The sequence below is a fragment of the Nicotiana tabacum genome, chromosome 1 (genome assembly GCF_000715075.1).
Source record: "Nicotiana tabacum cultivar K326 chromosome 1, ASM71507v2, whole genome shotgun sequence".
NCBI classification, from domain to species: Eukaryota; Viridiplantae; Streptophyta; class Magnoliopsida; order Solanales; family Solanaceae; genus Nicotiana; species Nicotiana tabacum.
The window spans coordinates 192486712-192513984 of NC_134080.1; the positions used below are offsets into that span (position 1 = coordinate 192486712).

Genomic DNA, 27273 nt, shown 5'->3' on the forward strand with positions numbered 1-27273 from the left:
TGTTAGGTTTTTAAAACCTTTAGAATTAAATATGGTGGGGTTTTAAAATTAATTTATCCACTCATGTCACTTCATAATATTGAACTTTAAAGCCAATAAAAAACTTAACACTCTCTTCCTCTCTTTCATTTTATATAACTATGTTAATCGCACTTTATTTAGAAAATAAGGAACTATACATGTACATAAAGTATATTTAGAATTTTCTGTTCTTCAGTGTAATATTAAATGTAAAAATAAGAAAGATAAAATTAAAATTTTCACCATAAAAAAGTTGTTGGTGGGGGAAATGTCTCACTCAAGTGTGGAAATTTTTTTGACTTGACAAACCTTGGAACAAGTTTTCATTTTTTTTTCTTTAAAAAACATTTCTTCTCAGCCTAGTGCAATTAACCAACCATGGAAATCAAAAATCAAAAATTTCTCTTTTTCCTGCAATTTGTACTCTTCTTGTGCTTATGTTTTGGAGCTAACACCATCGCTACAAATGAGACCTTGTCCCCTGGAGATACCCTCGATGCAGACAAAACCATAACAATGAGCGTAACAAGAGTTTCTTCGGGTGGCAAATTTGAGATGGGCTTCTTCAAACCAGGTAATCTTTCTAAATATTACATAGGTATATGGTACAAAGATATAACCCCACAAACCTAGTTTGGGTAGCAAATAGGGAGACTCCTCTTTCTTTATCCGAAATGGCATCCGCACAATTCAAAATTATAAAAAGTAACTTGGTGCTGCTCAATGGGAGTGGACGCTCAATTTGGTCGACAAATATTAACTCCAGCACGACAAAACCTGTGGTGGCGATTCTTCGTGATGACGGGAACTTGATTTTGAATGGATGGTCTCATTTATTGTGGCAAAGTTTCGATCATCCGAGCCACACATTTTTGCCTGGGGCTAAACTTGGCTACAATAAAAGAACAAAAACAAAACAAGTTCTTATAAATTACTTCTTGGACCAACCCTGAAGATCCTAGTCCAGGGCTCTTTTCCCTTGAGATGGAGCCTAACGGTAGGAGCGTTGTTAGATGGAATAAAACTGTAGAATATTGGTCAACTGGACCTTGGAGCAGAAAATCAAATCCCGCGCACAATTTCACGTATATAAACAACACGGATGAGGTCTATTTTTCATATTATTTTTTTAATCCTGCAGTCGTGTCAAGATTTATAATAGATGTCACAGGGGAACTCAAGCAGCTGATGTGGTTGAATAGTACCAAGCAGTGGAATTCGTTTTTCGTTCAACCAACACAATCATGTGATGTTTACGGTTATTGTGGTGCATATGGTGTCTGTAGTAAAATCTCAACTACTCCCTTGTGTGATTGTTTGCCTGGTTTTACTCCTAGATCAAACAAAGACTGGGATTTGAATAGTTTCTCTAGTTGTTGTGGGAGGAAAATAAGTCTGAATTGTGGTAATGAGGACAAGTTCCAGATACATTCTCATATGAAATTATCAGTTGATAATCACATTCGGACTATTGCTAGTGCAGCAGAATGTGAATCCACTTGTCTCAATAACTGCTCTTGCACTGCTTATGCTTTTGATAGCAACAAATGTCTAACTTGGGATGGAGACCTTTTCAATTTGCAACAACTCTCCGAAAATGATACTAGTCGAATGACAATTTATGTCACACTAGCTGCTTCTTAATTTTCAGCTCCCAAAGGTAGTCAAAAATTACTCCCTTGAGAATTACTTTTTCCATTCTTTATATACTATTTAAAAAAAGTATGACACATTTTTTTTATTTTCGTGAACTCTTTAATTTTATTCTTACTTATGACATGCTGTTATAAGTTATCCATATAAATATAATTGTACATTTTAGACCACAAGTTATAAGGGTACTCTGAATTGTTTTGTTTCAAAAGTTTTTCCTTATTTAAACTCCACTTCTATCCAAACACTAGATATAAAATGAACAGAGAGTACTATTTAGTATTTTTATGCTATTTATTTATTTATATAATTATTTATTTCAAGTATTTTTATGTTATTTATTTTTTTATTTATTTCTATCTTTGCTACTGCAGTTGCATACCAAACACATAAATCGAGAAGGCTAAAAGTAGTTTTTCCTACTACAATTGCCGCTACTCTTTTTCTATGTAGCTTTATCTACCTACTCTATAGAACAAGGAGAGCAAGAAGTAAAGGTATATACAAATTCTCTCTTCTTGATCAATTATAGATTCACAATTATATATTCTATCTTTTCTTGCTATCAAGGAAATTCACAGCCAAACAACTGCTTAAACACTGAAAAGGGAGAAAATGACTTAATAAACGAAGAGGATGAGAAGGGCATCGATATTCAATTCTTTACTTTGGAAAGCATTCTAGCGGCAACAGATAACTTCTCAGAAGAAAATAAGCTAGGACGTGGTGGTTTTGGCCCTGTTTATAAGGTTCTTGCAAAGTATCATTTATTTTCTTAGTTAGACCTTATATTTATGAGCTATGTTTATTAACATAACTAGGGAATTTTCCGCGCTTCGCGCGATTATAAATAGCAGCAATGTATATTTAGAAATAATTTTTTTATAGATTTAGTTGAGATAGAATAGATAATTTTTAAGTATATATGCATAAAAATTAATTATATGTGGCATATTACAAAATCAATATTTTTTATAAAATAGTGCTCCGAGTAAATTGCATTATATACATAAATTTTTTCTTTGATACCAATGAATTGCCCATTTAGTTGTGTTACCCTTCAAGCATCAAGAATCTAAAGTTCACACAAAGAACTCAACTTTTGTAGTCACATAAAAGGAAGAAAGGAGCATCAAGAATCTAAAGTTAAAAAAAAAAATTAACTATTTCAAAGACTGTGAAACACCTTCAGTAACTAATAAAAACTTAGATGTGTAGAGTTTAATAAAATAAATAAATCTAAAGTTCAGAACTTTAGAGTAATTCAACAACGAAACAATGGAAGTAGGTTACTGCAAAAAAGAGTAACAGTCATTGCGTCTCTTACGTGATCACTGAAGAGTTCAACATTTCACTTTGAGGTATCTCCGTCTCTTACTGAAGTCTTCATCATCTATGTTAAATCTGACTATTCTTAAGGAGTCTCCAAACCTCTTAGTCCTCTTACTCATCTCCTACTCTTTCTATTCCCAGACAAAAAGATATTTTCATGAAAATTTCTTTCTTGAAGAGGCTGTCTTCCCGCAAGATTGTGTCACTAAAGATTTAACTTGTAAAGAGGCTTCAATTGAATGTCCAACTTAGGAAGTTCATCTTCATCCTCTAACTAAAAGTTGAGGACAACTTTCTATATTAATCCACATCGACCCACTGGTACACAGTTTAAAGAAGAAAAAATAGAGTGACTCTGATTTGATACTGCAACAATGATTAAAAAGAGGAGTTAAGAATGAAAAATGAAAGGTGATGATTGAAATTCCAATATATCTTCAAGGGCAGGATGATCAACAAATGTTGTTGCTAGGCAGAGAGCTAACCATCATCTTGTTGAATGAATCTTGCAGCAAAAAGGATTTCCCTTTGTTTCTATACCTTATTTTCTCCCTGCACAAGGAAAAAGTAAAAATCTATTTCAAACTCATAAAAGTTGCATATCATCACCCTGCAAATGCTTTAAGAAACGGAAGGAGAATCCTTTAAAGTCATGAGGCTTGAAAGAGAAAACAACTTCTGTAGACTGCCATTTCAAATGCCCATTACTTCAATATCCTCCATTGGGAACAACGGATTCAACCCTTGCTTAGACATCATGTGCCTAGAAGAGACACAGAACAAATAAGATAGTAAAGTTAATAACAACTTGACTTATGGCTGCTGGAATCTTGATTAAGGAAATCATATCAATATATTGAGAATCACGATATGTTGGAACAAAATACCACATCTAGAATTAAGTCGTTCGAACAGCCAAGTAAATCATCGCCATCGATCGTTTTGACAGTAAGCTGGGGAGGATGTACCACTTTAGTTACGGGTTCAATTGGACTCATAACTTTCGAAGTGAATAATAAATTTATGTGTATAACGTCACTAAAATTGCAATAGATAGTAGACATGAAACCATAACTTAACAAATATAATAGATGTAATGCTAAATACCTTAACACTTGAACCCATAGAGTTTCAATTCTGGATCCGCCTCTAACAGTAAGGTAAGTCTTCGCTACAACTACAGTCGTTTGTGGTAACAACCATCAATAACATTATCATCCTTCTCAATCTTAGCCGTTAAAAAGGCTATTGAAAAGTTCTTTTATTTATTTATATTCAAAAGGACGAAGGTAAAGACTCCAATTCAAGGACTGCTACTCTAGAATCTACCATTAATCTGAGAAGTCATATCTTCCGGTGAATTTCTCAAATGAAAAGCACCAAATATCCATTTCTCTTGTCTTTAGTAATTCATATTCTCCACTTTTGAGCTCATTTTAAAATCCCTGAAAGTAGAAAACATATGGAGAAGAAAAAAAATAAGCATCAGCAAGAAAACAAAAAAATTGCAACACAATAGGCAATCTTTCATCTTACAATTCCCCTTTTTTTTTCTTTCTCTAAAGAAGATCAAGTTGGTAACAAAGTCATATATTGTGATACAATTACAAGCTCTCTTTATAGAAGTGATTACCTTTAAGGTCTTAAAGGATTTAGAGAAAAGAACTTTAGCAAGACAAAGAGAAAAAGATATCAACATGTCTTCTTCTATTTTTCACTCTCACTCGTCCTTTCTCAATTGGTGAAATAGTAGAAAGAATGTAAAGATAGGAAGGCTAAAAGATATTTAGAAAATTCAAATCTTAAAAGTAAGGAAGAATGTATATAGTAATAGAAACTTGCCTGAAAAGGAATGCGCCCTTGTTTCTTATGTCACTATTTATTTTTCTGCAATTAACAAAAGGCCAAAAAATTAAAATCTCCAATCAGTTGATGGTAAAAGTATGCAGTCGACTTTTTGATAAACATTTCAATCAAATGAGTAGTAAAGTATATTGCACATATAGATATGTAGTTCAGTAGTTTTGTTTTCGCATTGAAGACTGGGATTAGTAATTTACAATGTGATACATGATAGCACACAAATGTATGAAAGAATATAGAGATTAGCAGGGAGTGAACGAAATTTAAACTTTGGGGGAAAAAGAACAGGAAAAAGAAGATAGAGAGGGTGGAGTATAGAGAAATTCGGCAAAAGTAGAGAGAAATAGTGTTAAAAGAGAGATGAAAGAGTATGAAGTATTTGGAAGGATATGGAAAGAGAGTAAAGAATCATTATGGGAATAAACTGATGTGTATGTGCATGAAAATAGGGAGTGAAGAATCGATGTGGGAAGGGACGGCTGGGTATCTGAATCGGTTTGTTAGCATTATGTAGAAAGATATGTTGTTCGGCAGTGAAATAAAAGGCGAAAAACTATAGAGGGGGAGAAAATGCATTTCCTGCTAATTGGAAATGCCATGTAACTGAGTGTATGTTCCTCTCTCTATATATACATTACAGATTATAATAAAACTGACTTGCTCCAGGTAAGCGTGTCTTTTGGAGGGGGAGAAGAGGACTTGGATAATGGCGAGAAGGCAATAGTACAATAAAATTGGTAAATACAGCTCTTGGCCATCATAATTATGCCGTTGTATTTTTTTTTTCTGATCATTAAAATATTGTAGCAATGTTAAATGCCTATGCCACTTCAAACAGAACACAAAAGTGTAGAGAAGATGGAAAAACTATATGAGTAAACTATAACCTTCATTGAGAGATGTTGTTGTCGAACTTCGTTACCAAAAAAGATAATAGCAGTCCTTCAGATAAATAACTTCGTTCGTTATTCATTAGGCAAATAATAATGGTAATAGTAGTATTTAAGAATGTTTAGAGCAGTAGTTATCAATTTGTGCAGAAACAGTAGTTACGAATTGTGCATAAATCGCAATGGCGAAAATTATCTGGAGTGTACCTCAATCTCGTAACAACGTTTTGTCTTCGCAATCATAGTGTCCCCACACCTATAAAATTAGATTAGCCAAGTATATCAGTATCTTTACCCTGCACAGGCTTAAAGCATAGATTTATTTTTGGCTGCATGTTATTCTTATATTTGCGGTACAACAACAATTGAAGCTACTTTCATGCTTCCTAATTAAATGCAACAGTTGGAATGTTGAGTCGACAGCAGTAGTTGCTGATTCAAGGGGCAAGAAACATCCATTTTTCCCAATAGAATTAGAGTAGGCAAATATAAATATATTAGTTACTCATGGTATTAAAATTATGTTGTTGTAATTTTTTAAAATAGAGTAGGCAAATAAGATTACAGTACAATTGGGCGAACACAAGAAAATTGAAAGATAAATGGAACTGATGAAAAAAGAATTACAAAAAAAACAAATAGCAGTGAGGAGAAAAGAGAGCACTCGGCACATTGGCACTTCGCATAAAAGAAAATACTCAATTCACACACAACATGGAGAACAAATAATTAATTGGTAGCATACAGAAGCACGAACACAATTTCCAAGGTTCCATTTTATTCTCATAAAGTACACAAAGATAGAAGCTTTTTTTGCAGTTTAAAGAGATGGAGGAGTACAAAGAAAGCGAAAGAGATGGAGGAGTACAGAGAAAGTGAAAGGGATGGAGGAGTACAGAGAAACTGAAAGAAAACAGAGTGTAAAGAATCGGTGTGAAGACGCGGCTGTGCATATGAAGAGGTTTGTGTATTTTTGAGGGGTTTTTTTGTTATTAGCGCGGAGGGGAGTATCACCTTTAAAATGCTAAGCAAGTGTAGAGGCAGGAAACGGGATTTCCTGCTGAATGGGAGCGCCAAGTGACCGGGCTTAGGGGTCTCAGTTATATATATATATATATATATATATATATATATATATATATATATATATAATTTACTGAAAATATATTCAGGGAAAATTTCAGGGAGGACAAGAAATAGCAATCAAAAGGTTATCAGCCCAATCAGGTCAAGGGATAAATGAATTTAAGAATGAAGTAGTATTGATTGCAAGACTTCAGCATTGAAATCTTGTTAGACTTTTTGGTTACTGCGTCCACGGGAATGAAAAGATCTTACTCTACGAATATATGCCAAACAAAAGCTTAGACGCCCTCATATTTGGTAAGCACTCTTCGCGTAAGATTAATTCCTTATTCTAAATGTAAATTGAACTTCTATTCTTTTTTTATTGATAATTACAATCTTTTTGTAGGATAACTACACAAGACGAAAGATATCATGTGTTATTAGATTGGAAGAAGAGATTTTCTATCATCTTGGGTATTGCTCGAGGGCTTGTTTATTTGCACCACGATTCAAGGTTAAGGATCATTCATAGAGATTTAAAAACAAGCAATGTATTATTAGATAAAGAGATGAACCCCAAGATTTCAGATTTTGGCTTAGCAAGGATTCAAGGTTAAGGATCATTCATAGAGATTTAAAAACAAGCAATGTATTATTAGATAAAGAGATGAACCCCAAGATTTCATATTGTCCAAGGGAATAATATGGAAGCAAATACAAACAAAATTGTTGGAACATAGTAAGCTTATCTTGTATCGCAAAGATTCTTATATTTATACTTGACTACATTTAGTCCATCACTTCTCAAATTTTGCGTAATATCATTAATTATTTGGAGCTCTGCAGCGGTTACATGTCTCCGGAATATGCATTAAATGGATTATTCTCAATCAAGTCAGATGTTTTCAGTTTTGGAGTAGTTATGCTTGAGATTATCTGCGGTAAGAAAAATATAGGATTTTATCAGCAGGAGGAAGCCTTAAACCTCCTAGGTTATACAACAACAACAACAACCCAGGAAAATCCCACAAGTGGGGTCTGGGGAGGGTAGTATGTACGCAGACCTTACCCCTACCCCAAAGGAGTAGAGAGGTTGTTTCTGAAAGACCCTCGGCTCAAGATAATAAGAAAAACAAGAAAAACAAAAAGGGGGAATATTAGTTTTACCATAGAGATCATAGGACAAATAGGAACCTAAAATGCATAAGAAAAATACAAGGCTGAAATGATGGCTAGTAAATAGATCTAGCACCGAAAAGAGAAAATATTAAGACACGACAATGCCCCTAGTAATTTTCGATTCAAACCTTACCAAACTAGGCTCACAATGGAATAAAGTATTGCAAGACTCAACTAGCTCCTAGCCTACAACTGTAATACTCGACCTCCACAAATTTCTATCAAGTGTCATGTCCTCGGAAATCTGAAGTCTCGCCATATCCTGCCTGATCACTTCTCCCCAATACTTCTTAGGCCGCCCTCTACCTCTTCTCGTGCCTTCCACAACCAGCCGTTCACACCTCCTCACTGGAGCATCTGGGCTTCTCCTCATTACATGCCCGAACCATCTGAGCCGCGCTTCTCGTATCTTGTCATCAATGGGAGCCACGTGCACCTTCTCCCGAATATCATCATTTCTAATCTTGTCCATCCTGGTGTGCCCGCACATCCACCTCAACATTCTCATTTCAGCTACTTTCATCTTATGTGAGATCTTAACAGGCCAACACTCTGCCTCATACATCATGGCCGGTCTAACCACCGCTTTATAGAACTTACCTTTGAGTATTGTTGGCACTCTTTTGTCACACAAAACTCCGGATGCTAACCTCCACTTCATCCATCCTACCCCAATACAGTGTGCGACATCTTCATCAATCTCCCCTCCCCCATGGATAACTGACCCAAGGTACTTGGAGCTTCCTCTACTCGGGATAACCTGTGATTCAAGCCTCACACCCACGCCCACTTTCCCCAGATCAGTGCTGAAAATACACTCCAAGTATTCCGTCTTCGTTCTACTCAGCTTGAAACCTTTAGACTCAAGAGTATGTCTCCAAACTTCTAGTCTCTCGTTAACACCAGTTCGTGACTCATCGATCAGAACTATGTCATCGGCAAATAGCATGCACCATGGCACCTCCCCTGTATATGGTTTGTTAACACATCCATCACCTGGGCGAATAAGAATGGACTGAGCGCAGAGCCTTGGTGTAACCCCATTTCAACCGGAAAGTGCTCAGAGTCGCCTCCTACCGTCCTAATCTGAGTCTTAGCCCCATCATACATGTCCCTAATTGCTATAATATAGGGAATCGGCACACTTTTTGCCTCCAAGCATCTCCATAGAACTTCTCTAGGAACCTTGTGGTACGCTTTCTCCAAGTCAATAAACACCATGTGCAAATCCTTCTTTCTCTCTCTGTACAGTTCCACCAACCTCCTAACAAGGTGTATAGCTTCTGTGGTTGAACGACCCGGCATGAACCCGAACTGGTTGTCTGATATAGACACTGTTATCCTCACCCTTGCTTCAACGACCCTCTCCTATACTTTCATGGTATGACTCAGTAATTTGATACCCCTATAATTATTACAACTCTGGATATCACCTTTGTTCTTGTACAATGGGACCACCGTACTCCACCTCCACTCGTCTGGCATCCTCTTTGCCTTGAAAATAATATTGAACAGCCCAGTCAACCACTCTAAACCTGCTCTCCCTACGCCCTTCCAAAATTCCACTGGAAGGTTATGTGAGTGAAAATTTGTAAACTTTAAGTCCTCTTTGTTTTTTGTTTTTTTACGTGTCTTTTTTATAATATTCAGTTTGGTAATGATGTTTCCTTTTTTCCTAACTCTAAAGTTACATTTCAGGCATAGAGATTATGGAATGAAGGAAATATTGTGAGTTTGCTTGATAAATCTTTACTTGAATCATGCAACGAAGAAGATGCATGGAAATGCATTAATATCGCGCTCTTGTGTGTACAAGAAGATGCTAGTGTTCGTCCAAGCATGCCAGATGTAATTATAATGCTTAGTCGTCAAGGCATTTCTCTTGCAAAAACTAGTAAACCTGCTTTTACAACAAGAAAAGCATGCTTGTATGTCTTTAGCAGTGTCAAACACCATAACACTATTTGCTATGTCTTTAGACAATGAATTTGTTAACCATGCAATTACCATGTCGTTGCATCTTTCCCAAAAGGAGTAATAAGGAGAGTTAGTTAGAGGTTTAGTGACTTTTCCTGTTATGATCCCTAGTTTGTTTTTAGCGGAGAGAACAGTAAGCATATTATTACACCAAATAACAAAACCATTCCCATCGAAAGGTGGAGACACTAAGTGTGCTCCAGGACTATCAGATGGATGAACATAGAATGGGTAAGATGGATGTACAGTGAAGTCATCAAATCCATCTATCACAGAGGAAGGACTAGCATCTGGACTTCCCATGATTTAACCCTAAATTTGTAAAATTTCTAAAATTGATACAAGAAACGCTCGATTTTTACCAATATGTAGCAGGATTGAGAAGAATGTTACCATCCTTCTTTGCAACCTAAAGAAGGTGAGGCCTTGAGATCGATAATATCGCTGAAATTGCTGAAATCAGCGGGAATGAAGAAATACCGGAGCAGAGTACCGGAGAACGGAGATGACCAAAATTACTGTAGGAAGCTCCAAATAGCTGCAACATAGAGTCAAAAAGCACCCTACCCCAAAGCTTCACTTCAAATATGACGACAAATAGGATCGACAGAACCGAAAAACTTCATGGAAATCGATGAGGGTACCATCGATCGAAAGAGGAGATCAAGGATCATCGATTCCTTGCTCTGATACCATGTTAATGGTAGAAAATCGAGCTATGAGAAAGAATTTTGTGAAAAGAAACCCTAGAATTGGAAAGAGAAGAGAGAGAACTTTTATTTCATTGTTGATGTCTCTAGAAAATACAGAATGCCAGTCAACCTTTCTAGACTATTCTATTTCTATATATACATGAGCTATTACTAAATGTACATGGACTAAACTGTAATAAAAGAAATATGTGGTATAGTTAATTGGGCTGTTGGGTATCACTGATGTTGGGCCTGAAGTTGGGCTCCCGTTGACATTGTAACACAACAACTTCGTGCTCTAGTAAGTCATACATCAACTCCAACAATGCATTGACAGTTACAGTAGAAGATGGTCGATAACTTGATTTTCAAAAATTGATTGGGTTTATGTAATGAATGGAGTAGTATCTATAATTGGGCTAATAGAAGAATTATGTAGTACCCTCGGGCAAAAGTCGTTGCCCATCACCATATTAAGTGGCTATGTTTATGATCTAGGTTGATGGATAGTGAATTGTGGGCGCAATGGGATTATGCATATGGTTGAGAACTATGTTACCCTCTTATCTCCTCTCCTTCCTATTTCTGAATCTGCACCCCACATCCCCCTTCTTGTATATGTATATCTTTCTCATCGATCATCTCCTTTCTTGTTGTTTGATTAATATTTTAGTATCTTCCGCTAGTAATTTTCTTCAAGTTATAGTCAAAGTTAGTGGAGAACTCTAGCTTATTTAGTAACTAGTTAATTTGCTTGCGCTGCGCGCGATTGAAAAAAGCTAAAACATGGCTGAATAAGTAATGGCATATAAAAGAAAATCAATCTCTACTTATAAAAATTTCTTTCACGATTTTACTATGAACTATTACAATGGATAATAACATATGAGAATTGGTAAAATTATATTAATAATAAAAAGTCTTTTACACAATTAAAAATTAAATATTTGTCTTTACTCACTAAGTTCTAACTTCAGATTAAATACCCCGTCCTTCGTCTAAATGAAGTGAATCCCATAGTATTATAGTGCTCCACTATCTAAGACACAAAAACAATGCTTTAAATAACAGCTTAAAAAATTAAGATTAATGAATCCAATTTTGGTCTTACTAAAATAGTATAGGAAAAAGGAGATGATTATTAAAAAGCTTTAACGTATAGAGAGTAAAATAGTCCCTAGCTAAACTGATTTATTTGTTATTTACTATCATACTATCAAGTGTTTGGTGCTTGTGCTGCTATTGGTGGTGCTTCTTTCGCTTTGGTTAATATGGCTTCACTGACACTATTCTTAGCCTCAACCTTAGGCTTTGTATCCTTGTATCCATTTTAATTGCCGCAAAAATAAAGTCATGTAAAGCATTTAGGCCACCAATAATGTTATTATCAGTCAAAGATTTAGCCGTCAAATTAGATTCAATCGCAATATATTTTTTTAAAAAAAAGAAGTGAAAAGAGGTTATATTAGTATGATATGGAATAACCAATTTCATGTTTAACATAATACCAACGCTCTGATTATCATACCATTCAGTAAATGTCATTTTTAATGAAGATGACTTGGACTATTTCAAAGGCTACGAAACCATATTAAGCAAGAACCATAAGCAGAAATAAGCATGTCTCAAAATTTTATTAATAATAAAAGCTATAGTCATAACATTTATAACACCAAAGATTTACACAGCACAAATCAAGCCTGTGGCACCAGAAGCTTCATCTCAAGGCACCTCATTCTCTAGTATTGGAGGGTAACCACATTACATTTGAAACTCTTATTAAGCTAGCCTTAAATCATTTAAATTCTCTTTCATTCTAATATAAGTACAAAGGAAATAAATGATCTTCTTCACAGACAAAAAAGAAATTCAGGGCTTCCCGAAATCCGAGCAGAAGTGGCTACCATAATTAAACCCATTGGACACCCACAATGATAATTGGTTCATGAGATCTTTCTTGGCCTCACCTCCAATATCAACCAAATGGACCAGCAGAGTCATGCTTTTAGCTTCTCCATCAAAAGATAGTCGCATTTGATGTTTCTATAAACCCTCCTCACAAACATATTTGAGTCCGAAATTTCAATAGCACCTAAATTTGAATGACCAAAATGACATGGTTGATATATAGTAATATATTATCAAGACAAAATGCCATGACATTTCGCTAGAATTCACACAACCAATAGATTAAATATGGGAAAAATGGTATAAATAGAACTTGTATATATACTCACTGTAAAAAAATCCTAAGCCAAGATAAAATTTAATATTCTATACACATCTAAAGTAGAAATTTGGAAGGAAGAACCTTGACATCTTAGCCTTAACATAATAGTAGTAATATACCGAGCACAGGAAGACAGACAATTGTAGAGAACACTGAGAAAATGAAGTCTGCCACCACTGAAAATTCTCAGAAACTAGTAAGAAAACATATTGTCGTAATGGTGCTACAGATAGTAACAACACTATAATGAGAATTAGAAAGAGCAAAGTCATAAACCTATAAGCATAATACATATGCAGAAACTAAACTCAACGAATCAAGATAGTGGAAGAGCAGAAATTCTAAAACAGATCCATGATGATGCATGAATCTTTCCATTTTATAGAAGTGTTCAAATATTTCAGGGAAAAAAAAGAAGGAAACTTATGTCACATAAGCACATATAAAAAGGTTTAGATGCATAACTTACGTGTTTGATGCCAAATGCTCGCCATACTTAAAACTTGATCCTTCTGTATTCCTATAAAATAACAACAGCAAAGTTTCTCCAATAAATCTGAAACAACAATAGGAAATAGTCTTTTTGCAAAAACAAAACGATAGTAGTTCTAATGCTCATGAAACAGCTAAATAACAATCAAAACAAATTGAACAACAAAAGTTAAAAGGACTACATCATACTTACACTAATTTCAACTGAAGCGGAGCACTTACTGATCATACCATATTCAAGAACATATAAGAATTACCATTCGCATGATAAATAATATGCTCCCAATGTAAATACATCTCAAAATTTATCCCACAAAATTCGATACCTTCTGATTCCATCAAAATACACACTGAGAAGAAAACAAAGGGAAAAGCAAAAGGATGCAGGATGGACATAAAATGGGCTAATAAAAATGAAGAGGCATAGGACACACACCAAAATCTGAAAAGAATTAAAAATAAAATATAGCTGGGCGAAAGACCAAAATACTTAATTGCCTCATTCAGTTTAAACTTTTGGCAATCATTATGTGGAAGACTTTAAGAAGGTTAAAGGGAAAACAAAAGAACCAAAATTTTTTAAAAGGGCAGAATATAGAGTGAAAAAGGCAAAAAAAAAAGAAGGCCAAAAAATATATAATAAATAACATTCATGAAAACATTTGTGACGCTACTTCGATAAAAGCTCATGATATCTAAATTGTAAGCGAAGGATGAAAAAATGAAGAGATGATTAATTAAGCTTTAATTTGTCACAACATATTACCACGACGTTGTCCAGGATCATCTCTTGTATAAACAACTGGAATACTTGCTGCTAGCACCACCACCTTTCGACGTGTATTAAAACAATGATATCAGAATACCCCACCATTCTCATGGTATCTACAAAGAAAAGTCTACTATCATAACCCAAAATCCAACAAAACAAATTCCGAGAAAAAAAATGCTAACAAAGAGAACGTCCAAGTGTCTGCTCTTTTACTGAAAATGAATATTCAAAATGTTCAAATATTACTCCAACCAATTTCAAGAGTTCTCATCTCAATCTGGAATAACAAAGGCACCATCTTTGCTTCACTATGTATCCGTGTGAGAAAGGTAACATTTTACCTCATTACATATCCAAATGAGAAAAGCAACATCGTTATCTCATTATGTGTCCATGAACAATTGACGGGACATTTTATCTATGCATAAATGTTAGATGAAAATTTTAATAAGTGAACACATTCAAGATTAAGTAAATCTTACAAAATGGACAATAAAATAACCAAAAGATACAAACATATCAACCTAAAGATGAAGAAAAATCAAGAATATGAGACGTAGAAATATATATCTAAGATTCAAATAATTATATAAGTTTCACGAATAAAGAACAATATCAATTAGAGTTGGGCACATTACTTTTTTTCCCTCGGAGAAGGAAAGCGGGAAGGGTGTTCAACCTCTCTTTTCTACCACTTTGCTTGTTCCTTTGTACGACGACCATATAAGTACAATTTCAACATGGAGTTTGACCAAGAATCTCCATATACCTCAGGTTACAGGAAAGTATAAACACAATGGAAACAAAAAAAATTATGTCACTTTTAACATACTAAGCATACTTCAATATCATTATAAAACCTATATATGTTGCAAACACCAATTTCAGATGCTATTTTCATTTTTCCTTCTTTTTTCACACTTTTTTGTTAATACATAAATTTCAATCTCAGGATAAACAATGTAAAATCCAAATAAAAAAAGAAGAAGAAAAACAGCAGGAAAAAATTTCACCGGAATCAACATTCTCGGACATATTGGTTCTAATGACTGCAGTGCAAGGTCGGGGAAAACCAATATAAACGCCTCCAATAGAAGAAGCCACCAGGCAGCTCAAACACAGACTGAATCAGCTCCTGCAATGATTTGAAGTATACAATGGTGATGTGCCTCAAGGAGAGGACCAGCAATATATATATATATATATATATATATATATATATATATATATATATATATATATATATATATATATAGTTCGCAATCTCAAACCAGTTTCAAGCTACTTCCCAGAAACAGTGAAAGGCCATATGCAGTATCGGATGCACGTATCTTCTCCTAACAATTAAAATGATAAAAGACAAATATACTTAATTCACGGTCTGATAAATTAATTGATTAAGGATCAACCTCCTTAAAATAGTCTCATAGGGATGTAGTTACCAGAGAATGATTTTACTTCTTACATTTTCTTTCTTTCACCTATTTCCTTTTCTACAACTCCTGTGTTAAATGTATGTATTGATCTTCAAGCATAACACAAGAAGGTAGACCAGGAAAAGTATAATAGTGGTAATATTGCAACACTCTATATTTAATGAATCTTTAGATCCTTAGTTATTGATTAGGGAAAAAAGTATAGTATTGTAGAATATTTAAAGACATTGTTCTGAAAGAAATTATCAGTAATATAATATTCTTCAACTCCATATCAACGACACAGTTAGTATCAATTATGAAAAAATCATAGTAGTTAAGAATCTTTGAATTTTTTGAAACTATTTTAGAATTTGTACATCCTTAGTTATTGATTAGAGAACAAAAGTATACTTCCATTGAATATTGACATTATAAGTTTTGATTTAGAGGGAAAAAATAATAGCGAAGAAAGTTTGGACTGTACCTCATGCCTTTGATGCATTTTTGCATACTTGTTTGTCCATACCAATACAATTAGATTAGGGTTCATACAAGTTAGTAAGAGTCAAATATATAAGAGTAAGGCGTAAATGATAAATATAGAGGAATACCTGAAACAATGGTCGGATGATGGTGTTCTTTGGATGTCTTCATTGGCGTCGAAGGAAACGAAATTTGTGTAAGCATAGAGAAAGAAGAAATATAAAAAGAAGGCAGATGAGTTGAGTTTATAGAAATAAAATAACAAAGTTAGAAGTCTGGGGGAAATTGAACAGGGAAAAGGGGGTTGAAAGTTTACATAATGTTTTTTTCGAAGTGGTGTGTGTATAAGCAGTTGGGTATGCGAAGCGTTTTGGTTCTTCTTCAATTTGAGGTTTAAGTTGTTGAAAAACCTAAAGCGGAGAAAATTATTTAAGAGTGTCACATCACCGGGCTTAGGGCCCTATTATATATAGATTTGATTGTTTGACTTTACTTTACTCATCGTTCTTTCATCGATCCGGATTTCATGCGTAGCTCTCACCTCATATCATCCGATATTACAGGCTGAAGCTATTTTATGTTCTACTTCATTGTTTATTACTATATATTTATCTCTCTCATCCATTTATTTGGGTGCCATGGTTCTAGTGGCCTATTGAAATGACCATTTTTTTGTTAGAATCATTGCACGGGAAAATTGATCTGGCATTTTTATAACCACAGTTGCCCAGTTGATGTTCGAAGCATCTTCTCACAGAGCTAAAATTATTCGTGAGGATGCACTCACCACAAAATAGAGGGTCTTGCTAAAATGTAGGATCATATATATATAATTTTTGTTATATTAAAATATCAATTGCCTTGGGCGGGAAAGAATAATTTCAAATATACCGACTGATTTCGGTCTATCGGCTACGAGTGCGAGTTCTTGTTGTTCACCTCCGCCTCCCGACGCTGCTGACCCCTACTGGGACCTTTTTCCTTTATTCGCTATAAGACTGGTCCAAAATTCTAGTTCTAATCTATGATGTACTGGTTGTTATGCCAATAGTAGCGCCAGGCAGCTAAGTTGATATGGAAGAACTGCTGCGCCGCGGGAAATCCTTCTCAATATAAGTTCTCGGACGAGGTTTTTGACAGAACTTCGATAGGCGAGAGGTATGATTATTCACTTGTGCTGGTGGTGGAGAGGTCGGTGTTTAACTAAAAATCTGAGTCTTTGGTCAAAGTTAAAAAGAAATTCGGGTTACTGATAATGAGGAGACAAAAATAAAATACTTTTGAGAACGATGGTAAAGAAGCAAATAGATGTGTATTTCAATAAATTCTCAATAGTCTTCCGTGTCCTTACAAATGATGATACTTCTTCCTTTTATAGATAATTCTAGGTAAAGGAATGAAGCCTCAGCTTTAATGATATAATCATGAGTAATAAATGATATTAAATAAGCCGTTATACAATCATTCCTATTAAATACCGATTTCGTAATGTATCAAGTATTTAATAATGAATTTGGACTCCTTTCTGTCATCAGATTTTTGCTTTCAATGTCTTCTATCCGTTGGCTGTAAATAATTTAAATTGGTACGAGACTCGTATCTATACGTCGTCTCGTGCCTATTTAAATTCTTCTTCCCGTGGCTGTTTCCATCCGTGCCTCTTAGTCAATTGCTGCGCTTTGACCATTTAACTAATCCACGTGTCATGCCACATCATCTTTTAATATAAACTCAGTTTTTTCCCAATACAGATAGTCCCCCCACTTTCCATTTTTTTATCAATTAAATAATTGGGAAGTGGATCTTCATGTAAAAGGAATTTTTCCCACAATTAATGCTCATGACAGTACTTACGTCTCATCACTCTTTTCCATTTAATGTTCTGCCCATGTGTCGTTTTCTAATTGATTCCACTATTCATACTCTTTTTCGAGACTTCTTCACTCTCACTATTTACGAAGTGATAGCTGTCTTTATTATAGGCTTTTCATCATTACACTTAAAAAGTTGACGGTTCCCATTTTACACATAACTTTGTCCTCCTTTGTCTTCTTCACAAATCTTCAGCACATACTTCCTTCTTAAAAATGTCTTCTTCAAACCCTAACCGTAAAAAAGTTCCAATTCTAGATCAATTCCCCAACACCCCTGTTAGACACAGAAGAGGCGGAGGAGGTAGGCTTCGAACAGGGTTAGAATCTACGCGAGGCGGCTCCTCTGGTTCTTCTTCAAGGAGTTCTATCCCAAAAGCCCCTTCTTCTAAAAGTAGGGAAATTCTTGATCCTTCTCAAGAACCCTCAGTTGATGATATAGTTCCCGGCGATTTGTCTTTTGAAAGTGACAAAACGTCTCTTCAAAAACAAATTAAAAATTTAGAAAGAGCCGATACTTACCCAACAATAGTAACCGAGCTTACAATCCCCACCATAAGAAGAGATTGTAACTGGAAGGATAGTCTCCGAATGTCAATTCCTTCCCCAAATCAAAGAATTTCCTCTTTTAGAAGTGGGTATTCTTCTGTTTACACTTACCCCTTCACTTTAGGTTTCAATCCTCCGATTGACCCAGTTATTCTCGATTTTTGTCGTTTCTTTACAATTTGTTTGGCCCAAATCGGTCCATTGGTGTGGAGAACAGTGGCTTGTTTGAGATATTTATCTTCCAAGGCCAATGTCAATTTCACCTTTTCTCACCTCATTCATCTATATCATCCTAACTTAATACGCCATGGTGTTTTTACCTTAACTACAAGGAGCAAAAAAGTTTTGGTAAATCCTGAGGATGACAAAGATCGTGGATGGTATATCCGTTACGTTGCTGTCCGTACAGTGGACTTGATTGGCGAAACAAATATTCCCTTCCCTGAGAAGTGGAATTTTGAACGTAGGTTTCCTTTTATTTACCGTACCTACTTTTGAGAATTTCAAAAGAAAGTTGTTTTTAATCTCGTCCCTTCTTGGTTTTTTGTAGCAACCATGGGAGATGTGGAACCTATTCCCAACTTTCGTGGTTGGGTAGACTCACTTTTGAAGATTGCTTCTAGGGAGCAGAGAACTTGGAAATCAATTTCTTCCTTACATGGCTGGAAAGTCAAAACACATGGTATCCCCCTTTTATATGAATTTTTTTTTTACATGTTAAGCGCTTTTTCCTCAACTTTAATCATGTATATCCATCCTTTAATCAGGATTTGGCATTAGAGGAATGACGGCTGAAGTAGCTATGGCCATTCGCATGTCTGCGAATGCTGCTCTTGATTTGGATAAGGCTCGAGCCTTGCTGCCTAAAAGGAAAGCTACAAAAGAAGAAGAGGAGGGTACCTCCCTAATTACCAGGCCGAGGGTCAGGAGACGAATAATCATTGATGATGAAATTGAAAACACTCCTGCTCGTACCTCCGCCACCGAGCCTGTTTTGATTCAATCTGATGAGGACACCGAACCAAGAGATAATGATGAATCAATTCAGCATCTTTTTGACAGTGGTTTCAGGAGTGGCGAGCTCGGCCCTGTTTTTTATGAAGCTCCTCTTTCCTCATTTGTTCCTATTTCCTCCATTCCTCTGCCAACCGTAAGTATTTCGTTACCAGTTTTGACGACTTCCGTTCTTTTGCCAGTTTCTACCGCTCCTATATCCGTTCCCTTGGCTGTTTCTACCGCACCTGCTTCCGCTCCTGTGTTGGTTTCTACATCTTTTCCTTCCATTCCTTCCACTGCTCCTCTTCCCTCTGTTCATCATACAGAGACAGGTTCTAGCAGTGGATGTATGACTATGAGAAGTGTTACTTTGGAGGTTCCTGCCAATCATAGCCTCTTGAGGAAGACCGGCAGAGCCGATGTTTGGCTCGAACCTCTAATTGGAGATATCGAGAAGAAGAAGATGGAGAGCCATAGCTGCTTAACTCTGATGAATGACGTAGTTCATTCTACTTTGAAGGTATTTTTACCAACAAGTTTTTTTTTTTAAATTATCTTCAATCTCTCATTTCCATGACTTACCTCTGTAGGCTAACCTTATTGGCACGGAATTAATGGGAAGAATTTCCCTACTGGAAAGAAGAGCTCGTGAGTCTGAAAAGACTATCCACGAGGCCGAGGAAATAGCTAGGGGAGCCCATCTTGAAGCAATCAATTGGAAGGAGCAGTTCAAGAATGCTCAAGGGACCATAGAGGAGTTGCAAGAAGATAAAAATCTCCTGGAGCAGCAAAACGGTGGTTTAACTTCTGAACTGGCAACTGTCAAAGCCTCTTCAAGCCAATTGAAAAGAGACAAAGAGCTTTTGGAATGCTCTTTGTTAGAACAATTATCCAGGGCTAGTGAAAAAGTTAGAGAGCTGAAGGCACTTTTGGCTAGGAAGGAAGAATATGCAGGAGAGTTAGTGCAAAGCTTGACTCAAGCTCAGGCTGACTTACAGACTTCTTCTGACGAGATTCATGCCTTGAAGAGTTCTCATGCTTCTCTTGAAGCTTCCCTTGATTCCCATTTAGCTGAATATCAAATCTTAAAAAATGATCTTGCTATGTGGGAAAAGGAATATGGACTTCTAGAGGAAAATTTTAACATAGAAGTGAGTTGGGCTTTCCTAAAATCTCGTCGTGATGCTTTGACGGAAGCTGCTCAAGAAGGTTTTGACTTGCAGTCTGAACTGGCCAAAGTCATAGATACCATCGAGAAAAGCCAACAGTCTGTTGATACTCCTTCTCCTGCACTTGAAGTTCCTGGAACAGAAGAACTTTTAAATGAAGAAGTGAATACTGCAGCAATTGGGATTACAATTCCTGCTTCAGCTGAAAATGTTGCAATTCCAGCTTCGGAGGGTGAAACTTCTATGACCCAGTCTGTGGAAGTTGAAGCTTCCGTGACTCTTGTTTCCCTCATTGATCCTAACATCTCAAGCTCTGTTGAAATCGTTCTTGTTGCTGCTTCTTCAGAAGTTGCCACCGTGTCTGTGGCTGAAAGTGAAATAAATATTGCAACTTCTGATGTGCTAACCCCTTCAATTGAATGATGGTTTTATCCCTTAGTTTTTAAGGGATTTTTTGGTGAAAGTCCCTAGTTATCATAATAGGGCACTTGTATAAACTTTTATTGACTAAGTTTCTACTTAGTCTTTTTAATTATATTAAGAAGTTTTGTTAGTACTTCAATGTGTTCTATTCTTGCCTTTACCTTACTTATTTAGGACTTATAGAATAGTTTAGCATTTTTATCCTTTGAAAATGCTTTATGATTCTTCTCATGACTTATTAACATGAGGCTTATAAAAGAGGGCCCTTTTATTTTATCGACACTTAATGAAGAAGACGTCTCAACTTCATAATGGTGTTATAATACGATGAAAGTAATAGGAAAACACACGTTTTATATGAAACAACTTTGGCAAGTTTTTATTCATAAACTTTTAACAAGTGTTTGACTGTTACATGTATTACAATACATCTACAACTTTCTCGTAACTGTTTTTCTTGTAACAGATTTGTAAATAACATAAAATAAACAAGGTTTTTCTTCATAACCTGTTTCAGTACATAGTCATGACCCTATCTTTACATGTTAAGAAGGGTTTGAGAGGTGACTTTGTTTATGAGTTTGAGAGATGACTCTGTTGTTCTCATGAATGCTGAAGACTTCATAACTTTTTCTCAACACTTGCTTCTTTGTGGCCGATTTTTGTTCGATACTCGTATCTGTTTCTTTCTCTACACATATCTGTGTATAATATGTAGTCCCCCAAGTGTTTGAGCGGTCAAGTATGAAGCCTCGAGCACTTGTTTATTTCTTTTACTTTGGCCCTTTTCCTGAAATAGAAAGATATACGGGACTCGACGGTGCGATTATAGATGAAGACTGCCTAACTCGTGTGTATTTCCATCAGATTAATTGTAACTCTGGGCTAGGAATTTAAGAATACTCCATTTTGCCTTGCAGGTTGTGACTCATCATTTGGCACGAGTTAGGATATTTTGCCTAGCATCTAAAATCGTTAGTAAAATATTAATAAACCAAGAGAGAAATTTTAACATGATGATACCTGACCGTAGGTACTTTCTTAAAAGTAATATCTTTTTAAGTGGACAGCATTCCAATGTGAGGGTAAAACTTTACCATCCATTGTTTCCAACTGGTATGCTCCTTTTCCCGCAATGCCACGGACTTTGTATGGTCCATCCCATGTTGGACTTAGCTTTCCTGAGTTAGCAGTTTTTGCAGATTGGAACACCTTTTTAAGCACGAAGTCCCCAATTTTGAAAAATCTGAGGCGTGCTTTCCTATTGTAATATCGTTCTATTACTTGCTTTTGTGTTGCCATTCTTATCAAAGCAGCTTCTCTTCTTCCTTCAAGTAAATCTAGGCTAACCCGCATCTCTTCATTATTAGATTCCTCCGTTGCCTGATCGTATCGTGTGCTTGGCTCACCTATTTCAACTGGAATTAAGGCTTCCGTACCATAAACCATCGAAAATGGTGTTTCTCCAGTGCCTGTTTTGGTCGTTGTACGATAAGCCCATAGTACTCCAGGTAACACCTCAGGCCAATTACCTTTTGAATCTTGTAACCTCTTTTTCAAGTTATTGATAATAACTTTGTTAGTTGATTCTGCTTGTCCATTCCCCACTGGATGATATGGCGTAGACGTTATTCTTTTGATCTGCCAACTTCGAAGAAATTCTGTAACTTGTGCTCCAATAAATTATGGTCCATTGTCACACACGATCTCCTTTGGTACTCCAAAAAGCGGCATATTATATTTCGCCATATGAAGTCTTTAACTTCTTTTTCTCGTACCTGTTTAAATGCCCTTGCTTCTACCCATTTAGTGAAATAATCTGTAAGTACAAGTAGAAATTTTACCTGACCTTTTGCTTGTGGAAGTGGACCTACGATATCCATTCCCCATTTCATAAAGGGCCAAGGGGCTAAAACAGGATGTAGTAACTCAGCTGGTCTGTGCATATTATTGTCGTACCTTTGACATTTATCACATTTGGACACGAAACTGGTTGCCTCTTCTTCCATCTTAGGCCAATAATATCCTGTGCGAATTAACGTTCTTACCAGTGACCGTCCTCCTGCGTGATTCCCACAATGTCCTTCATGTACTTCTCTCATGACATATTCGGTTTGAGAGGGACCGAGACACCTTGCTAGTGGTCCGCCGAACATCTTTCGATAAAGATTACCTTGATATAAACAATATCGTGCAGCTTTTTTGCGAAGCGCGTAAGCCTTTCCTTTGTCATTAGGCACGGTTCCGTGCTGTAAAAAGGCAACAATTTCATTTCTCTAATCCCATGTTAGATGATTAAAATTTACCTCGTTTTTATCAGGTTCAAGAACGGAATGAAATAGATGTATGACTGAAACATCTGTATTGTTTGCCACGTCTGCTGCGGATGCAAGGTTTGCTAAAGCATTTGCCTCTAATTCTCATCTCTTGGGATCTGCACTACTTTCCAAGTTTGGAATTGCTTTATTAACTCCCGTACCTTTGCGAGGTATTCTTGCATTCGTGACTCTCTGGCTGTATAAGTCCCCAGCATCTGATTAACCACGAGTTGAGAATCACTCTTGATTATAATCTGTGTTATGCTGAGTTCTCGTGCCAATTCTAAACCTGCAATTACAGCCTCATACTCTGCTTCATTGTTAGTTATAGAATGACATTTTATAGCCTGTCTAATGGTCTCACCCACAGGTGGTACGAGAACTATTCCTAAGCCTGCCCCTTTTACATTAGATGAACCGTTAGTGTATTAAACCCAAGTCCCCGGGTTCGCACCATTAAAAACTAATAATTCTTTTTCTGCTTCTAAATGCATCCCCTGGCTAAAATCAGCTACGAAATCAGCTAGTACTTGAGACTTTATAGCGGTCCTGGGTTGATAAATAACTTCATACTCACTTAGTTCTATAGCCCATTTTGCTAATCTTCCTGAAAGTTCGTGTTTATGCAAAATATTTCGAAGTGGAAAAGCAGTAACTACTACAATGGGATGACATTGAAAATAAGGTCTTAACTTTCTAGATGTCATGATCAAAGCTAATGCTAATTTTTCTAGTTGTGGGTATCGTGTCTCAGCTTCCAATAAGGACTTACTTACATAATAAATAGGAGATTGTTTACCTTGGTCCTCGCGAACTAAAACAGCACTTACTACGACTTCAGATACGGCCAGATAAATGATAATTTTTTCCCCCACCTTCGGTTTTGCCAGCAACGGTGGTTTTGACAAATAAGCTTTCAAATTTCTAAGGGCTTGTTGACAATCTTCATTCCATTCAAAATGATCTTGCTTCTTAAGTGCAGAGAAAAACTTAAAACACCTTTCCGAGGATTTGGAAATAAATCTCCCCAAAGCTGCAATTCTTCCCGTTAATCTTTGTACTTCCTTTTTATTAGTAAGTATATCCGAGATTTCTTCTATTGCTTTGATCTGAGAAGGATTCACTTCAATACCACGATTAGAAACAAGAAAACCCAAAAACTTACCTGATGCAACACCAAATGCACATTTTTCTGGGTTGAGTTTCATATTAAATTTTCGCAAAATTTCAAAAGTAACAGATAGATGAGAAATATGGTCGTGAGATTGCTGGGTTTTGACGAGCATATTGTCTATATATACCTCCATTGTTTTTCCTAAATGTTCTTGGAACATTTTGGTGACCAACCTTTGATAGGTTGCCCCAGCATTTTTGAGGCCAAAGGGCATTACTTTATAACAGTAAGTCCCCCTGTCTGTGATGAAAGAAGTTTTTTCTTCATCACCAGGATCCATTTTAATTTGATTATATCCTGAGTATGCATCTAAAAAACTTAAAAGTTCATGACCTGCGGTTGCATCAATTAGTTGGTCTATATGCGGTAAGGGAAAGGAATCTTTTGGACAGGCTTTATTTAAATCGGTATAATCTACACAAACACGCCACTTACCATTTTCCTTGGTTACGAATTCCGTATTAGCTAACCAAGTAGGATATTTTACCTCACGGATTGACCCGATTTTTAATAATTTTTGGACTTCCTCTTGAATCACCTGGTTCTTGAAAGCACCTTGTTTCCGTTTCTTTTGCTTTATTGGTGTGAAAGAAGGGTCCTCATTGAGTTTGTGAGTCACCACATTTGGTGGAATCCCTATCATGTCAGCGTAGGACCAAGCAAAGCAGTCTAAGTTAGCTTTTAAAAATTCGATTATCATACCTCTCATGTTCGTGCTTAAATTGGCCCCGACATAAACCTTCCGTTCAGGCCATTGATCAAATAACATCACTGCCTCAAGCTCTTCAATTGTCGTTATAATGCTTTCATTTTCTTCAGGTTCTTGAATTGTGTCAGGTCTTGAGTCCAAATCAGTCTTTTCCTGTTCAGTTGAAGTTTGATCTTTTTTACCTTCAACGGTTTCCTGTAATTGCTACTTTTCTTTATTCTCGGCGCTCGTACTTGTTACAGCGTTGACACTTTTAGCCATCTGCTGATCCCCACGAATTTGGCAAATTCCCCATGGCGATGGGAATTTAATAACCTGATGTAGAGTTGATGGGACAGCGTCCATATCGTGTATTCATGGTCTCCCCATGATCATATTGTAGGCCATTTCCATATCAACTACCTAAAATTTAGTTTCCTTCACAACACCCATAGCAAAAGTTGTTAGAAATACCTCACCTTTTGTTACTACACTTGAATTGTCAAAGCCTGACAAGGTGTGCGCCTTGGGTATCATTTTGTCTTCAGCTTGCATTTCTCGTAGTACCCTTAGTAATATAATATTTACAGAACTCCCTGGATCAATCAAAACTCGTTTTACATTAGTATCATGTACAAGTAAAGATATTACCAGTGCGTCATTATGTGGAGTTGTTACTCCTTCGGTATCTGCGTCATCGAACGAAATACTTTCATTTTCAAGGACCTGCCGCACCCGTTTCCCGTGTGTAATTGTTACCTTAGAAACCTTGTTGGAGGCGGTATAGGTTACACCGTGAATGTCCTTCTCCCCCGCTTATGACATTCACTGTCCTCTTGGGTGAAGGAGGTTGTGGTGGCTCTTGTCTGTTTTTCATATAAGCTTGTTTTCCTTTCTCACTAAATAACTCAGTGAGGTACCCTTGCTTTAATAAATGATCCACTTCACTCTGCAGGAATCTGCATTCTGAAGTTTTGTGCCCGTGATCGTTGTGAAATTCGCACCAATGATCCGGATTGCGTCTACTTGGATTTGACCGCATCTCTTTTGGCCACCGTACCTTATCTCCCATGCTTCTTAAAACAGCTACGAGCTCGGAGGTAGAGACATTAAAATTATATCCACCGAATCGTGCCTTTAAACTCCTGTCATCATCTCGTGATTCTTGTCTGTTCCGATCATTCCTGAACTTTGAAGAAGAGCCAGAATTCCGGTTCCTTGATTTTTGATCATATTGCTGGCTATATTGTTTCGACCGTGGGTCCTTTCCTGCGGGTCCCATATATGGATCGTACCTGTTTTTACCTGATCTTTTTTCGGTTTCTGACATTCGGGTACCGCCCCTTTCTTCATGATGGAGCTTAGGTACGGTATCTTCTTCGATTCGCAGCTTCGTGCTATACCTGTTGTAAACATCATTCCATGTGGTTGCAGGAAATTCTCGAAGACTTTCTTTGAGTCGTCTCGTGGCTTCAGAACTTTTGTCATTTAAATTACTTGCAAAAGCTATAGCAGCCCAATTGTTAGGCATATGAGGTAGAGTCATTCTTTCACGCTGGAATCTATCAACGAAGTTTCTAAGCAACTCTGAATCCCCTTGTTTGATTTTGAAAATATCTTCCATCCTTTTCTCAACCTTTTGTGCTCCCGAATGTGCTTTAATAAAAGAATCTGCAAGCTCAGCAAAAGAATTAATAGAATTTTCAGATAAAAGAGAATACCAGGTTAATGCACCCTTGGTGAGTGTTTCTCCAAATTTCTTGACCAATACTGATTCAATTTCTTGTTTGGTCAAGTCGTTGCCTTTTACGCCGGTTGTAAATGCAGTTACGTGGTCACGTGGGTCTGTAGTACCATCATATTTCGGGATGTCAGGCATTTTGAACTTTTTCGGAATTGGAAGGGGAGCAGCACTAGGCTTCCATGGTTGTTGTGAGTATTTGTCCATGTCTACTCCTTTTATTACAGGTGGAACTCCATGGATTTGTTCAATATGCTCATTTTGTTCCTTAAGC

General features: G+C 36.4%; 1 protein-coding gene and 2 long non-coding RNA genes across 13 annotated transcripts; 1 reads left to right on the forward strand and 2 right to left on the reverse strand.

Annotated features, from left to right (window-relative positions):
- The first annotated feature begins 274 nt into the window (after positions 1-274).
- On the forward strand, positions 275-7562 carry LOC107784697 (G-type lectin S-receptor-like serine/threonine-protein kinase At2g19130). Of its 3 annotated transcripts, XR_012710813.1 has the most exons (4): positions 391-1681; positions 2049-2171; positions 5536-7142; positions 7234-7562. XR_012710813.1 is itself a non-coding variant. In XM_075255610.1 (3 exons), the coding sequence occupies exons 1-2, from the start codon at positions 400-402 to the stop codon at positions 1663-1665; spliced, it is 699 nt and encodes a 232-aa protein (XP_075111711.1). In that variant the 5' UTR covers positions 275-399; the 3' UTR covers positions 1666-1681; positions 2049-2751. The 3 variants fall into 3 exon arrangements, 2 of the variants coding, with proteins under 2 accessions (XP_075111711.1, XP_075111715.1); XM_075255610.1 differs by lacking the exons at positions 5536-7142; positions 7234-7562 and having other exon boundaries at positions 275-595; positions 1163-1681; positions 2049-2751; XM_075255614.1 differs by lacking the exons at positions 5536-7142; positions 7234-7562 and adding an exon at positions 2245-2751 and having other exon boundaries at positions 276-595.
- On the reverse strand, positions 2867-10815 carry LOC107784705 (uncharacterized). Of its 9 annotated transcripts, none has more exons than XR_012710820.1 (7): positions 10377-10815; positions 5967-6015; positions 4849-4893; positions 4114-4451; positions 3897-3959; positions 3492-3769; positions 2867-3372 (listed from the first exon to the last, which is right to left on the reverse strand). It is a non-coding gene; the product is annotated as an uncharacterized LOC107784705 (long non-coding RNA). The 9 variants fall into 9 exon arrangements; XR_012710817.1 differs by having other exon boundaries at positions 3894-3959; XR_012710818.1 differs by having other exon boundaries at positions 3492-4183; positions 4336-4451.
- Positions 10816-12282: 1467 nt separating this feature from the next.
- On the reverse strand, positions 12283-16490 carry LOC142162186 (uncharacterized). Its single transcript, XR_012693724.1, has 4 exons — positions 16199-16490; positions 14164-15304; positions 13375-13425; positions 12283-12767 (listed from the first exon to the last, which is right to left on the reverse strand). It is a non-coding gene; the product is annotated as an uncharacterized LOC142162186 (long non-coding RNA).
- Positions 16491-27273: the final 10783 nt, after the last annotated feature.

Bases quoted from the DNA above. Each gene is read 5' to 3' on its own strand.
- LOC107784697 (XM_075255610.1), top strand. From the start codon at position 400: ATGGAAATCAAAAATCAAAAATTTCTCTTTTTCCTGCAATTTGTACTC. The intron at 596-1,162 runs GTAATCTTTCTA...TTAATCCTGCAG, and splicing joins GATGGGCTTCTTCAAACCAG to TCGTGTCAAGATTTATAATA.